The sequence below is a fragment of the Pteronotus mesoamericanus genome, unplaced genomic scaffold, assembly GCF_021234165.1.
Source record: "Pteronotus mesoamericanus isolate MK-2021 breed Mesoamerican mustached bat unplaced genomic scaffold, CSHL_Meso_final scaffold_1186, whole genome shotgun sequence".
NCBI lineage: Eukaryota > Metazoa > Chordata > Mammalia > Chiroptera > Mormoopidae > Pteronotus > Pteronotus mesoamericanus.
This window is the reverse complement of record NW_026555302.1, coordinates 7,917,737-7,933,428: the sequence shown is the minus strand read 5'-3', so window position 1 is coordinate 7,933,428 and position 15,692 is coordinate 7,917,737. Positions and strand designations below refer to the sequence as shown.

The window sequence follows — 15,692 nt, the reverse complement described above, 5'->3', positions numbered from 1 at the left end:
TGTCCTCACCTCTCTTGATTTACGGGCCCTGCGGGGCACCCGCTGTGGGGTCTCTGCCGCCCTGGGGGTCCGGCCGGGCGTCTAGGCTGTGAGCTCCTTGAGAGCAGGCACTGCGCCTTGGACACAAAGCACCACCCTGCCCAGGACAGCAAACCCCTCAACAAAGGGGTAGCCTTAGGGTTTCTATTAGGGAGACTTGCAATTATTATTCTCTTTGGAGTCCCCCTCCAATCTGGTACTCAGCCATCTTGAATGCGGGGTCAGGGAGGGGCTGGGGAGGAGGGGAGGAGGATGGCCCTGCTTCCCAGGACGTGAGTGTCCCTGGTGTTGTGTCAGGAAACCTGAGCAGGGTGAGGGACAGAGGGAGAAGGAAGCAGCGGGCTCCCACGGTGGCCCAGGAACAAACATAGGGTTTGCATGAGCTGCAGGAAGCAAAGGGGCTCATGGAAGCTCGGTAGCACCGTCCCCACCCCCACCTTACACCCTCAGGCCAGGCCCACCAGGCGCACCTTCCCGCAGCCTGGGTCCCACCAGCGCCCCCAGGGGAGGCCGCGCTTCCCACACTCGCCTTCTGAGAACAGGCGGGGGTCTTTCTGCGAAGGGGCGGCCCAGCAGCACAGGGGGCCCTTGTCAGAGATGTGCACTGTGGCCCAGGGACTGTGGGACTGTGGGACTGTGGGCCAGGGCTTCCCTTTTCCTAGTTCTCTGGGTCCTGGGAGCTGAGGCACATCTGTGCACAAACCCCGAGGGTTGTGGCATTTATGACCTTCCCATGACAGGCCCACATCGGAGATACGGCGGGCTCAGGTCCAGACCACTGAGACAAAGCGAGCTGTGATCTTGTTCCCGGAGGAGGTCTTGCCTTCTGTTTGTAAAAAACATGATCTCTATAAAGCACCGTAAAGCGAGGTGGTTCTGTGGTTCCTGAGGCAGAAACCCACAGGGCCGCTGAGGGCAGGAATGTGTCACCTGCAGGCGCTCCGATGGGTGAAGTATTAGCTCCACACAGACAGAGCTCAGAGAACCCCTTGTTTGGCGCTGCTCGAGGACGTGAAGGTTTAAGCCCAGGCCAAACCGCTGTGCACTGTGACAAGGCCAGGCAAGGGCGAACTCGGGCCAGGTGAAGCCGAGCGAGCTCGTTTGGTGCGCAGCACGCCTGCTGGGAAGGCTAGGAACTGCGCTGGAAGGAAGACCCCCTCCATCTGCTGGGGACAGGCGTTCAGTCACCAGCCGGGCCCGGCGTGGAGGGAGCGTGTCCTCTTCAGAGGCCCGGGCACGTGTTGGTGCTGGGAAAGCCTGCGTGTGGTGGGCAGCACGGCGCGGCCTGGCTTTTTGTTGGGGATTAGGGAGGAACCTGCGTCTAGGGGACTAGGGCCCGGGGAAGCTCTCAAGGCTGGGAATGGGGTCCAGAGGAACCCGGCCGCGGCCACCCCGGGACCCCTCAGCACACTGGGCCCACTCGCTACGTTGTAAGTGCAATTGTATTGTTGCCACTCTCAGCCCTGTCACCGAGGAGTTCCTAGGGGCCGGGCCGCGCAGGCTGCGTGGCACAGAGCAAGTGCTTGGTCAGCGGGTCTCGAACCAACAGGGGACTCGATGTGGAGCCCCTGTAGAGGGGCCCTGAGCTCCGTGCTCAGAGCCGGCCGGGCTCTGAGCCTGGACAGGGCGGCCCAGCAGTGGCGTGCGGGGCTGAGAACCAGGCAGGCCCAGCCGTCCCCGTTGTCTGGATGGGCTGGCACTGTCACCGCATTTAGACGAGTGAGGACACAAGAAGGGAGTCTCTTTTGTTTAATCGCTAATTAGTTAAAAATAAAGTAACACTTGCTTCAGGGGACGCAGCAAATGAGTGTGGCTGCTTCCCTGTGTGAGTCAGCGCAAGCTGCCTTCCCCGGGGAGCGATTTTCGCACCCAGAGGAGGGACGTCTTTATGCCGCCCTGCGCCCTGCTCCCCGCCCCCGCCCCCACCCCTCGGCAGCATCAGGTGGAGCCAGGGCCCCAGAGGGCTCCTCTGTCGCAAGGGCTGGGCCTGAAGCAGGCGGGGGAGGTCTGCAGAGCCTTCTGCAGATGGGGCTGGGGGAGACTGGGACGGTGGGATTGTAAAGCCCTGGGCTCCCAGGACCATTACGACAACCCGTCCCCACGTCCCAGCCCATTGGCCATTCAGGTGACAGAGAAGTAGATCCCTAACTGGAGCGCACATCTGTGAGGAGGTTTGATCCCAGCTCCAGCGTCCACCATAACCTTGCCTTTTGGACTTTCTCAGCTGCCTCTTTCTTGCACTAAACACAGAAGAACATTCAATCAAGTTTCTTCATGAAGGCACTTATAACACGCAGGTGTGATGCACTAGGAAGCTGTGGCGGAGGTTGGCTGCCTGCTCCTTAAACCCATTTCCTCTTACTCCCGGAAGAAGCGTGGCCGCTTGGCCCAGCCTCCTTTGCAATTAGGTGTGGCCTGGTGGTTGCGTTCTAGCCCCAGAAGTGGGGGTGATGCTGCCGCTCCCGCGGCTAATTCTGGAACCCTCCCCTGGGGTCCCCCTGGCCGACCATGCAGAAAACAGCACTGAGAGCCAGCTCAGCTGTAGGGGTGACGGTGCCCACCCCCGGGCAGTTTTCAGTCCACTTTTGAGTCCCCAAAACTAATAGTCTACTATGGATAGGAAGCTTTCCCCATAGCCTAAACAGTTGATTAACAGATATTTTCTATGTCATACATATTACATACAGTATTCTTACAAGAAAGGTAGACAAAAGAAAATGTTATTAAGAAAATCATAAGGAAAATATGCTTACAGTACTGTACATATTTATTGAAAAAACCCACATATAAGTGACCTCATGCAGTTTGACTACAATCCCCCAACAGGGGCCACCCAAAGAGGACACCACTCAGTTTTATCGCGTCCACGATAAATGGGGATTTGGAGGTGTCAGCAGGAGAGAGGAGGCTGTTGGGGACCGGCATGAGGCTGTTGAGGACCGGGATGGCATCTGTAGAGAGGCTTTGAGCACAAAGGCCGAAAGAGCCAGGAGTATAACCTCTGTCCTCTATTGGGACTCCACCCCAAGAGGAAAAGGGACACCAGCCAAGTGCGGCAGCCCCGGGAGCCATATTTGGCAGAAGCAGCGGGGCCTCTAATTGTTGGTGTCTCTTTATCTCCCACGGCAGGCTGTCTCTGCTGGTCGCGGGGATGGGGACAGCTCCCCCTGGGGCCTGGGACGCCCTGGCCGACATGTCCCTGTCATGTGAACGCACAGGAGAAAAAAGCACACGATCCTCACACAATACGTTCGCCCCGGCTTTTCACTGACCATTAGCCGCATTGAAGCGGCTGGAGATTTACATTCTTCTGTTCAGCGTGTCATCTTTTGTTCCTGAAATAGAGGCACTAGAAGTTCCCATGACAGAAACTGGGTAATTTCTCCATAGAAACAATATAATAGGATTGTGATTGTAGCCAAGGTTGGACACGCTATTTTTAGAAACTATCAGAAATTGCGCAGTAACCAGCATGTCAGTGAGCGAAGGGAACACCCCGACTGGCGGAAAGCTTTGTGAGGCGCCTGCCAACCGGTCGAGCAGGGCCATGCATAAGCCATCACATCAGGTCTCTAAAAGATGGACGATGTGTGGCAGGTTCCCTGGGGCCAGGAACCAGGGGCCCCCCAGCTGCGGGCAGCGCCCCCAGAGTGCACAGTGCTGCCAGGCTGTGGTAAGAGCAAGTCACCTGGGACGGGTCAGTCTGAGGTTGACCAGAAGCCACAGCCACCAGGATCCTGAGCGCCTTTATGAGACACCGTGCCCGGTCCAAGGCTGGGTCACCGGGGGTCACGTAGGTCCATCAGCATGGAAGATGTTTTCTCTCCACATTTCCTGGGCTTCGTCTCCGTCCAGATCCCGGAATTTTGCTCCCCCGTGTCACAACACTTCACAAAACTGAAAACCAGGACACTGGTAAGGGAAGGGAAATCCAAATGACGTCAAGTTAGAGACAAGAGACATGTGGCTGCTGCTTTGTCTCCCTTGTGAGTGCTCCTTCTTCCCCAAACTCCAGGCGAATGTGGGTGGGCCGGGGGGCCCCCGGCCCCACTCCCGGTGGATGTCGCCGGAAGGGATGGGAGGAGCAGCGCTGACATCGCTCAGGAAGGACGGCCTGCAGCCTGCAGGGAGCCCCCAGCATGGCAGCGTCAACCCCGCGCGTCACGCCACGGCGAAGCCTTAGAGAAGGCAACCAGGCGAGGCTTGGATTCGGGTTCGGCAAACGGATTTGCTCCACCCTTCCAGAACGCATCGATGCCCACAGTGACGTACTGGGAGCATGGACAGCAGGTCCCGTGAGGAGGCACAAGCCTGGAGCTGTGGGGCTTGTTACATTTCTGCCCCAACGAGGGTAATTACATATGTATAATTTGTGAAGCAGCTTTACAGGGAGACCTCGATTTCTTGTAAGACCCCGTTTCCTGATATAGAGGCCACTGGGCTCCTGTGATCGGCTTGGCCAGAAGGAGGCTCACCGAACAGCCGTGCAGCCAAGCGAAGGAAACGAGGCTGTAGGTCCAGGCGGGTTGGCTGCTGCGCCCACGTTCACGGGCTGGTGACCGTTGAGGCAAAGTCAGTCATTTTCATCAGTTTCGTGCTCAGGCCTGTAGCGTATTTAGAAACCTGCATGGGGGTGGGAGAGGGGGCTGGAAAGCTCACCACCCCTCCCTCCCCCTGCACCACACACACTGAACACAGTGACAGTCACATTCTCCCTTGGTTGTGACGGAGTGAGATCAAGGGCTGTCACCAGGGTGAGGGCTGTGAAATGACCGTCTGGGAAGTGCGTCCGGAAGGCTGCAGGTGGCTCCCAGGGAGGGCCAATGCCTGCGGGGGAAGGGCAGGCGCACCTGGACCGGAGGGAGGGCCGAGAGGTCTCTGTGGGGGGCGGGCGCTGTTTCACTTGCAGTTTTCATTGGTTCCTATACTCCGCGCTGTCTGTCCTCAGTTTCCAAGGTGGCCTTTTCGGCAGCAACATGTGTTTGAAATGAGGGAGAAGAAGGAAGTAGACTGCCCAGGGGTGAATGAGAAATTAGGCTTCTAACCCAGATCGCGAGTGATTTCAGGTCCTGTGCGAGGCCATGTTCCTTTGACTCTTTATTAAGCACGAATTACAGCCACTGGCAGAGTGGCCTCTTGTTTAGTACCCGCTCCCGCAGAGGCTTCTCACCTGCAGTGTTGTGCCCAAGCGGCTTCTGGCCACACCCTCCTCCAGGGTGACAGAAGCAGGAGATGAGACTGGGATGGGGTGTGGGGGACAGGCCAGCCGTGCAGATAGGACAGGGAATCAGAAATCACCCTGCTGAGACCGGCGCTCCACCCCCTGGGACACCCACAGCACAGAAAATTAGCACAGTGTGCGCCCCTTGAACCAGAGAGGCTGCGCAGCCCAAGTCAGCCTCCGGCCGAGGAGGGGTTCACCCCTTCAGTCCGGAGCGCACGGCAGAGGGAGCTGTGTGGGGCTCCGAGAAGTCTGTCCCTCGTCTCTCTCGTCCCTCGTTGGGCCGACCCTTCCTCCCGCCCGTGCAGCGGGTGGGCCTGCTGCGGAGGAGCCAGCGGCTCCCGCTTCCGCAGAGGGGAGCCCCGGGCTTCGGCCGTAGCAGGCACGGCCCCTCCGGGTGGACTTGGGAACCTGGCCCCAGCCCCTCACCCCAGCGGCCAAGGCACCCCAGGCTCAAAGCCGCGGTGACACTCCAGGCGGGCATAGGGGTGCGGGCATTGTGACCTCAGCTGCACCACACACACAGGTGGTCACCCTGCCCTCTCCTTGGCCTGTAATCGGCGCAGGACAGTGGCCTGGTCGCGGCCCGTCGTGCGGAGGCTGGGAAAAGAACACTCTGGCCTCCTCCACCATGTCGGCCAAGAGGGCAGAAGTGAAGAAAGCAAACCCGGTACAGGGGCAGCAGCTGCACGGGGCGGGGGGCGGGGGGCGCCTCGCTGACTGGAGACGTGGCGGCGGGGCGGGGCGCAGGTCCTCCTGACGAGCCCTTGGCTTTCTTCATCGGTCCTGAGCCTGGAGCGGCCTCTCTGCCCGGAGGGCGGGTGGGGTTGACTCCGGGCCTTGGGGTGGGAAGGAAAGGGGGCTCCGCGGACTCCCTCTGGGACAAGGAACACCGGATACCGAGCCCCGCCCCGACTACTCCCGGGGCCGCGCCCCACGCCAGGCCTGCATCTAACAGGCCTGTCTCAGGGTGACCTCCCAGAGCGGGAAGTGGAGGCCAGAGAGACTGACCTGCCCACGGGGGCACGGCCCGCGGGGAGGACAGCTGAGGTTAGAACCTGAGTCTGTGCTCCTGAGACAGGACTTGCACGGCTCCCCGACAGCCCCCTGAAAGGGCTCCCCGGCCCGGGCGCCCCCGGCAGGGCGCAGGGCAGGCCCGTGCTCACCGGGGACGTGCAACAGCAGGACAGAACCGGAGCTTCTTCACTCGGGGGCTGGGGGGCAGGTGGCCCTGAGGCCCGGTGCGGCGGGGCAGGCGGGTAGGGCAGGGGGCTCCCGCAAGGGAGCGGAGGGGGCCTCCCCGGAGCGATGCCTGACGGGCGAATCCCAACCGCCCCCTCCGCAGAGCAAGAACTACAAGGCAGTTTGCCTGGAATTGAAGCCAGAGCCGATCAAAGTAAGAAGCTGTTCTGAGGCCGTGCCGGCAGCCAGGCCCGAGAGCCCTGGGGAGGTGCCCTGCAGTCAGGGGTCGTTCTCTGCTGCCGGCGGCCGCGCCCTGTGCCAGGTGCTGGGGCACACACACCGAGGGACGGGCAGGCTCTCTGCGGTCATAGCTCGTCACACTAATCACTCATCGGACACATACGTGAGAAGAGAAACTGGGCAGTGTCACTACTGTGCAGAGAAGTGAAACAGGGAGACCTGACGGGAGGGCTGCTGTAGGTCGGGGTCGGGAAAGGCCTTCCTCGGAGCCCGGAGCCGAAGGACAGGACGAGACCCGGGCCACTCAGGGGCTGCGGGAGGAAGAGCGTGGGGGGCGGAGGCCCCGGGAGGGCGGAGGCCGCGCGGGCAGTGCGGTGGGCGAGCTCCGAGGGGACCGAAGGGCGGAGGGAGCGGCGGGGCAGGGGGCGCGCCGGCCCTCGCGCGTCTGCCCCGGCCCGGAGGGAGGAGCCGGAACTGGGGCGGACTCCCTGCCTTACACACCTGCCAGTTCCAGGGCTGTGTTTCTCGTTTCAATCAGCAGACATGTGACTACAAAGGAATTAAACCGGAAGGGCCATTTACCAAACCAGGAGGCACTCGGGAGCTAAAGGTAGGTGTGTGAGCCCAGGCGGCAGGGTGGGATCAGCCCGGTGAAGCGGGGCGCGGTGGTGGTGCAGCCAAGCAGCCTCCATTCGGGAAAATCCTTCGGCATCAACGGTTGAGCTTTGGGCCCTGTGACTTCATTCCCTCGGGTTCTTTGTGTTTGTTTCTTTTAACTCTTTGTTTTGAAATAATTTCAGACTTACAGAAAAGTTTCAAAAATGGCACAATGACTCGTAGTGTGCTCTCCCCCAGATTCCCCAAGTGTTGGCATTTTATCGTGGTTCTCTCCCGCTCTCTTACCCCCTCCCCCCAACACACACAATATGTTTCCGGAACCATGTGAGAGCATGTTTCTCTCAAATGTCTGTGTGAGTTTCCTAAAAACAAGAGCACTCTCTTACACGGCCAAAGTCAAGTCATCAAAATGCTAAAATCAGGAAATTAACATTGGCACTGTACTCATCTACAGCCCTTATTCTAATTTCAACAATTATCCACTAATGTCTTTCATAACAGAAGGAAAAAAAACAGTTTTTTTTTGCCTGGGACCCCATCTGGGATCACACGTGCGTCCAGGTTCTGTGTCACTGTAGCCTCCTGACATCTGGAACAACCCTTCAACCTCTGTCTCTTGGGACAGTGACATTTTTGAGGATTACAGACCATTCACTTTGTAGAATGACCCTCAGTTTGTGTTGTCTGTGCAATGTTGACAGTCACATCACAGAAGTGTCAGAGGCACATGGTGTCTGAATGTCCTACGCTCCTGTTTTCTTAATAGCGCCCTTTCTTCCCTCCCTAATGGGACGCGTCTCTCTGTCCCTCCTCTGTCCACACCCCAGGACCTTTGTCCTGTGTCCCTTCCTCCTTTGTCAGTGTCCCTTCCACCCAAGAGATTTCTTGACTCCTTCTCTTCCTTATTTTATTTCCTCAGAATGAACTCAGGGAGGTGAGGGAAGAGCTCAAGGAAAAAATGGAAGAGATAAAACAGGTAACAGGATGAGACTTTTCAGAACCTGGAGGTAAAGGGCAGCGGCCAGGAAAGCGTAGGGCCTGACTTTGAACAGTGGCGGAAATCAGGAAGGTCATGGAAAAAGCTCTCAAATGAACCCGCCCGAACCCCTGCAGGAATGTCCAAACTTCTGGCGTCTCCGGGCCACACATTAAATATATTGCAACACATAATCACACAAAAAAAATCTCATCATGTTTTAAGTGGATTGGCAGTTTTGTGTTGGGCCGCATTCGCGGTCACCCTGGGCCGCAGGCAGCGCGCGGGCTGCCGTTTGGACACCCCTGGGAGCCTCTGCGTGTTGGGTAGCTCAGGGTTTCTACGGCATCTGGCACAAATAGCACCCCTTTTTTATTACATAAAAATCTTTTATTACAAAGTCATAAACGTGTAATTCCAAAACGTAACAACAGCACACTCAAGCAAACCGTACGACATTTTAGGTGAAATGTGCAAATTGCTGTCCCTCTCGTGCGAGACATTCACATACCCCACCAGCCACACTCAATGGCGTTACTTCTGCCCGACCCTGTATTTCTTTCTTCTTTGGTGTGTAAGCCCAGTGTTTGAATGCAGAGGACTCTCTCAGGGGTCTTTGGGATGAGGTTGGGGAGAGACAACTTTACAGACAGAGAGGAGCTGATTGGAATTTCGGGGCAGCCAGGGACCAACTCAGTTCTTCTGCCCACCTGCCCCGAGCCAGCTGCAGAGCAAGACCTCTCTCCTCGCCCCTGTGAGGGCATTTCCTGGAGCGCCCTCAGGGAGGAAGGGAATGCCCAGCAAGAAGGCGCAACTGAAGCCGTGGTCTGAGCGCCACGCGGAAGCCTGGCAGTAGGTCTGGGATGGGCTGAGGCTGCTGCTGGTGGGCACTTGATGGTACCTGCACCCCTAGTCTCTTGGTTAGCCCCTTGGGAAGAATGTGGCTTTGATGGGCTGTTATTACTCTCTTCCATGAGCTTCATCCAGCTCATACCAGCAGCAGCTGCGGCCCTTTGCTTAAAATGCCCCCAAAATGACTTCACAGTCAGTAACATGCCCTGTGTCTTTCTTCCTTGTCAGATAAAAGATGTAATGGACAAGGATTTTGATAAACTCCAGGAATTTGTGGCGATTATGAAGGTAAGAACTTACTGAGTGCCTTCCATGGGCCAGCACCGTGCTAGGATTTGTGGACAGACAGACATAGCAGGCCATGCCCCAAACTCTATTGCAAGAAAGAATTAATACGTAAGCGACAGGCGAAGTGATAACTGGATGTCAGTTAACGGAGAGTTTAGAGAAGTGAGTGGTGACTGGGCTGGGGGAACCCGAAAAGTCCTTAGGGAGAAAGTGGGTCTTCAGGTGAGCCGCGAAGGCTGCACGGGAAGCTTAGAGCCCACCAGGTTATTTTTAAATGCAACAGCCACTGAGAAGATTATCAGATTTTAGAACTGTTCTCAGACTTTGCTGTGTTTTAGAATCACCAGCACAAATAAAGAAAACAGAGCCCAGGTCCTATTCATTTATTTTTATCTTACTTTAAAATGTTATTTATTTTTATTTTTTATTTTATTATTATTTTTTTAATCCTTGCCTAAGGATATATATTTATTAAGTTTAGAGAGAGAGGAAGGAGGGGAGAGAGAGAAACATTGACGTGACAGAGAAACATCGATCAGTTGCCTCCCGTCCCTGCTCCACCCAGAAACCGAACCAGCAAACCTTTTGGCGCGAGGGACAACAGTCCCATCAACTGAGCCGCCCGGCAGGGCAAGCCCAGGTCCCATTTAGATGGGACTTGGGGCCTTGGATTTTTTTCACGGTCTCCAGGTGAAAATCTGAGAGCCACCGACATTGAAGCTTAATAGGGAAAGCAGGTATCGATAACATTTCAAGAATTTGAATACCCCTGCGAGGTGTTGCAATTCGTACTAAAGCCACAATAAGTGAATTAAGGTGGTACAGCCCAGGGACAGCAGCATAGATACCCCTGGAGCCGCGTGTCTGCCGGGGGTGCCACCAGAATACCTGTGAGGCTTTCCAAAACCCATATTCCCAGGCCCGGGACCCCAGAAACAGGGCAGGGTGCAGATGCTTTGCAGCGGAGCAACCTTGACGCTCGCTCAGGGGAGAGCCCAGGGCAGCAGCCACGGTGGCCGCGGAGGGAGTCGCTGGCCTGCGGCTCTGACCCCGGGTGCCCAGGCAACACCACATCCCCGTATCAGGACCTCTGGGGGTGAGGTCCAGGGTCAGCAGTTTTTCAAGGTCCCTTCGTGATTCCATTGTACACTCTAGTGTGGGAACCCCAGCTCTGTAAAATTTACAATAGGATAAAGATGATTTTTTAAAGGTCAGTGAGAAGGAAAGAGTTATGCAATATTATGAACATTGCCTGACTATATGAAGAGAAAACTTAGTTCGGTTAATTCTGTATAGTAGAATATTCTACAAAGTGAATTTAAATACTAAAAACCAGTAAGAAGAAAATACATATAAGTATTAATCCAGAGGTTCCAAGCATAAATACAATGGAAGAAATCACAAAGGAAGAAATGATATATTTAACAATATAAAAAAACTGAAATTATAGAACAGCCCCATAAATAATTTTTAAAAAAAAAGCAAACAACAGTTTTAGAGAAACAATTTTCCCACAAATGGGATAGACATAGATAGACCGAAGCCTTTTTTATCTGCAACGCATAGAACTCACACAAATCAGTAAGAACCACGTAGAAAAATGCGGAAAGAGCAGGAACTGCAAATCCACAGAAGAGAATGTAACTAAAAAGCAATAAACATTAAAAGAGTTTACCTCATGAGTAATCAAATGAATGCAAATGAAAACAATAATTAGTTAAGTGTCACGTTCAAGCAGTTTTAATCTCTGACAATTATAGACTAAGATAGGAATGCTCTCATACTGCTGATGAGAAGAACTGAAAAGGAGCCCTGACCGGTGTGGCTCAGTGGGTTGGGCATCGTCCCACAAAGCAAAAGGTCACCGGTTCGATCCCGGCTCAGGGCATGTGCCAGAGTTTCAGGTTCTGTCCCCGGACCTGGACAGGGTGTGCATGGGAGGCAATCGATCAGGGTTCTCTCTGTCATCGATGTTCCTCTCCCTCTTCTTCTCACTCCCTTCCCCTCTCTCTAAAAATAAAGAGCATTGAACCCCCTTGACTCATCGATTCCGCTTCTCAGAATTTAACCTCTAAGAATGATCAGAAGTGCTAGCATAGATGTGTGTGTGTGTGTGTGTGTGTGTGTGTGTATTTGGAAATAACCACAATTTTAACAGTAGAGAAACAGCCAAATAAATTATGATATATCCATATAATGAAAATTAGGAACTCCTAGACAGCATCTAAGAAGAGAGCAAGATACAAGTAAGGTATACAAGCTGATCTCAACTAAATGGGAAAAAAAAAAGTAAATGAACATAAAGAAAAAGACCGGAAAGAAATATACCAAAAGGATTATTGTTATTTCTAGGTGACGATAATTTTTTCTTTTGTATTCCTCCATATTATCCAGATTTCCTGCAAGGGCAAGTGTTGTCTCCATAGTAAAATGCCAACACCAAGTGTGTGTCTGCTGGTGGGTAGGCCCAGGCAGGAGAGGCTCGGAGGAGGCTATTTCGGGCACAGGCACAGCTTGCGCGCAGCGTGGGGGCAGGAGGAACATGAAGTGCATCACAGTCGGGGGAGATCAGTCCTGAAAGTGGGGTCATTTGGGGAAACTGTGAGAAATAAAATGGGTGGGGCACCGAGGCAGCGGGGAACGGAGGCTTTGGGAAGACAGGCAGACAGGTTGGGGCTTGGCTGTGTAAGCAGTCAGGGGCCTCTGGAGAGTCTTAATCAAAGAACATGCCAGGAGCAGCGTTTCAGAAAGCTGAGCTGGCAGCTGTTTGCAAGGTGGCCTGTGGGGGCCCCAGGGAGCAGGTGGGGGTCGTCTGAAGCAAAAATATCCAACAGGAAGCCGCAGCCGGCTCAAGGTGAAGAAAACCGGACAGGTGTAGGAACAGAAGGGCAGGGGGAATCAGAAAGATGCTCTGAAGGAAAATAATGTTCTTGGTGACCAACTGAATAGAGAGAATAAAAGGAAGGCAAGCGTCCATGATGATGCCAAAGGTTTAGTCTGTGTGATTAGAAGCAAGTGGCGACAATGACAAGGGTAGCTGGGAGATAGAATTAATGTAGAAGAGAAAATGTGGGGGTCAATTTGGGACAGAGGAGTTAGGGCTGACGGCCAGACTTGCAAGAATATGGGATGTTTTGATTCTAGGTTTTTGGACCCAGGGGAAATTTGGACTTCAAGCATATTTTGATTCTACCTATGAATATAACTGTTTTATTCAAAATTTACACGAATATTTAAGACTGCTTTCCAGGAAGGTAGTTTTTGAAATCCTCTCCACCCAGGCAGCATAATTTTTTGATCCAGTTTTTACCGTAGTTCAGGAAACTGTTCCCAAACTTTTATTTTTTTATTAAAGTTATTTTCCTTGAAGCAAATTACTAGTTTACATTTTGTGATGTTTGACCCAATCCTATTATGTCCCTGTTTGTCTATGGTAGCATCTGCCATCTTAGAATTTCTTTTGTGACCACTGTTCTCATCCAATTTTCTCAGGTCAACTTTATAGACCTAAACTTTGCCAAGATTTTACAATTCTTTCAGTTCTTAGTAAATAACACAAGTGAGGTGCCATTTGAGCTACTGTCAGTTTTATTTTGTGTTGACCATTTCTGCCAGGAATTGGGTAAAAGATGGAGCAAACAAATACACAGGATCTGAGTGCACAGCAGGGGTCAAAACACTGGAGTCAAAGTGTCTTTGGGGGTGAAGGGGTGGGGTCGTCACACGACGTATTGTCTTGGTTGTGTTATTTTAAAGGCCTTGAACCAAGGCAGATAATAGTTTCATCGAAGTGGGAGCGTGTGAGTTTGGGTGAAACAGTTTCTGGCCTCTGACTCACCTGGGGACTGTGGACAGGCCCTGGTGACTCCGCTCGTCGCCCAGCCTCATCGTGGGAAGGGGGAGGCAGCCCACGGCAGGCACGCCCCCGTAAGCCACCGCACCTGAGGCCAGGGAGCGTCCTGAGGGAGTCAGGGGCTGAGGGCGCGACCTCTGAGTGGTTTGCAGAGAGGGAGGAGACAGGGACTTCAGAAACCTTTCAAGGCGTAGCTTCTAGCTTTGAATTCTCTCTCGAAGGAAATGCAGAAGGATATGGATGAGAAGATGGATGTTTTAATAAATGTACAGAAAAACAACAAGCTGTGAGTATAAGCTGTACCCTCTGTCCTCACCCTTAAAGAATCTTCCCCTTCACTTTGCTAAGTGTCCTCGGGGTGCAAGGACTCTCAGACCCTTCACGGAGCTGTCGGGCTTTCTGTGGCCCCGATGGCTTGGAGTCGAGGCCTTCCACGGCCACCTGTGCTGTCATTGTCTCCTTGTCATGTTGGAAGTTGTCCCCCCAACTCTGCCCCTCCCTGACTCCCCAGCCTCCTCAGAAGAGAGCCAAAGGGGCCTCAGGAGCTCAGGCTGGTGGGAAAGCCTGGCATGGACTCCCAGCTCCGGCTCAAGAAACTGGAGGGAGCTGACGGGACATTGCGGGCGGTTCCCAAGAAGAATCTGGCACTGCAGAAAGCCAAAAAGGACCCGCTGGATTCCCTCCATCAGTGTGGGACCTGCTGCGTAAGTGAAGCCCGGCAGCCCTGTGCGGGAGCTGCACCCTGGGCTCCTGCTCCTCTCTGGCCTCCCTGGGCCGCGCACCTCTAGCCAGAAGGGGGCTGGCTGAGCCCCTCTGCCGCCCGGAGGGGGCCTCTGGAGCCTGAGCCCTCCCTGCGGCCTTGCCCTCTAGGCCTGGGACATTCCCACGCCATGGCCAAGCCGGCTCCACCCTGGATGTGCCCGCCCCCAAGTGCCACTGTATTGTTCTGTCCTTTCCTATAGCAAGACCTGACGAGGTGCCCAGCAGTCTGGTCATCTTGGACCAGGGAAAAATGATCTTTCTTGTGCCGTTTCTGTCCTCTACAAGAGAAATATTTGTTGTGTGCCCTAAAGAACAACTACAATCAGGGGTAGGTAGCTTCAGAAGAGATGTGCCTTGTCTCAGCCGGGTGCCCCGTGGTCCCAAAGACAGTGTGCCCGGGCTGCGCTCGCATCGGCCTTTACCTGTGCGCCCGCAGACTCTGCCCCCGCCACCCCGCTCAGCCTCGGAGGACGCGGGCCCCAGGAAGGAGGGCTGGGCAGCCCAGCCCGAAGGCTCCCGTGGAGGGGCGGGCCCCCTGCCAGCGCCAGCCTGCCCCTGCCACAGGTGTCTGCCTCTGTCCCCGTCTAGCAGGCCGCTTCCGCACCAGGCCTGGGCACCCTACTCGCCCTTGGCGTCTGGAGCTGCTTTCTGATGTATCTGTGCTTCAACTTCTACGCGATGGAGGACACGCTTCCCACTTAGCCGCACCGCCAGACCTGCTGGAGCTCCAGCTCATCCTCCGCCTCGCCAGCCGCCTCGCCCTCCGCCTCGTCCTCAGCTGCACAGCGAAGGCTGTTGCCCGCTTCCGTCCCACCCCGCCCCGCGCCTCCCTCCATCTGGATTAAAGTCTTCATCCAAATCCGAAGGGGGTGTCACCAAGCTTGAGTATGCGGAGAGTGTTAATTTTCTGTTCTAAAGAAGCGTGTTTCAGTCTCCGACCCCTCTTCCCGGTCATCCTTGAGGGTCGTCCCCCTCCCAGCCACTATCTCCCTCAACCCCACCTTGTTCTGCAAAGGCCCCAGGTCAGAAGAGATGGGACACCTGAAGATATGGGACACCTTTCTGCGGGGTGACAGGAGACACCCCCACGGCCCTGTCCGCCTCCTCCCTCCGTGTTCTTAGCTCCTACACTGTGTGTGTTGGGGTTACCCAAGAGTTTGGGGCGATGTGGGGAACCCACAGACCCAGTGTCCAGCTTGCAGGAGGGCTCAGGACCCGGTGCTCATCGGTCCCCTTGGGCTCTGAGGACCCACCCTCCTTACCCTCTGGCAGGTTTCATCCCCCTCCCCCACCAGACGGATAGGGATCCCTTCAGAGGCCTTAGGCCTTTGCAAAGGTGGGGAAGAGCTCGTGACCTCCCTCAGACGTGCTCTGTCCTGCCCCAAGCCCTTTCCCTCGGGTGGAAGAGGCTTGGCTGAAGCAAGAGTGAAGGAAGATACAGAGGAAACAGGACTTCAGAGAGCCGTCCTGCCATGGGTGTGATCCTTGGCTCCAGTGTGATGGAGAAGGAATTCATGGGATCTCGTATTGCATTTCATACCAGCTCTTGCTTGTTTCATCTCTCTGCCAAGTTGGCTGCTTCCACTTCGAGACAGTCTAGTCAGTCACTGATCGAGTATTTCACGGCTACATAATAATGAGTGATGTGCTGGGTGCTTCGG

At 54.8% G+C, this 15,692-nt stretch overlaps 1 protein-coding gene across 1 annotated transcript; it reads left to right on the top strand.

Annotated features, from left to right (window-relative positions):
* Nucleotides 1-5,891: 5,891 nt before the first annotated feature.
* On the top strand, nt 5,892-14,363 carry TEX35 (testis expressed 35). The gene is made up of 8 exons (XM_054587549.1): nt 5,892-5,930; nt 6,606-6,656; nt 7,224-7,292; nt 8,220-8,276; nt 9,357-9,416; nt 13,491-13,555; nt 13,781-13,977; nt 14,317-14,363. Exons 1-8 carry the CDS (start codon nt 5,892-5,894, stop codon nt 14,361-14,363), a joined length of 585 nt encoding a protein of 194 aa, XP_054443524.1.
* The last annotated feature ends 1,329 nt before the right edge of the window (nt 14,364-15,692 follow it).

Excerpts from the sequence above, each read along its gene's own strand:
- TEX35 (XM_054587549.1), top strand. The coding sequence starts at position 5,892 with ATGTCGGCCAAGAGGGCAGAAGTGAAGAAAGCAAACCCG. Across the intron at positions 7,293-8,219 it reads GAGGCACTCGGGAGCTAAAG|AATGAACTCAGGGAGGTGAG; the intron begins GTAGGTGTGTGA and ends TTATTTCCTCAG. Across the intron at positions 9,417-13,490 it reads AATTTGTGGCGATTATGAAG|GAAATGCAGAAGGATATGGA; the intron begins GTAAGAACTTAC and ends TCTCTCTCGAAG.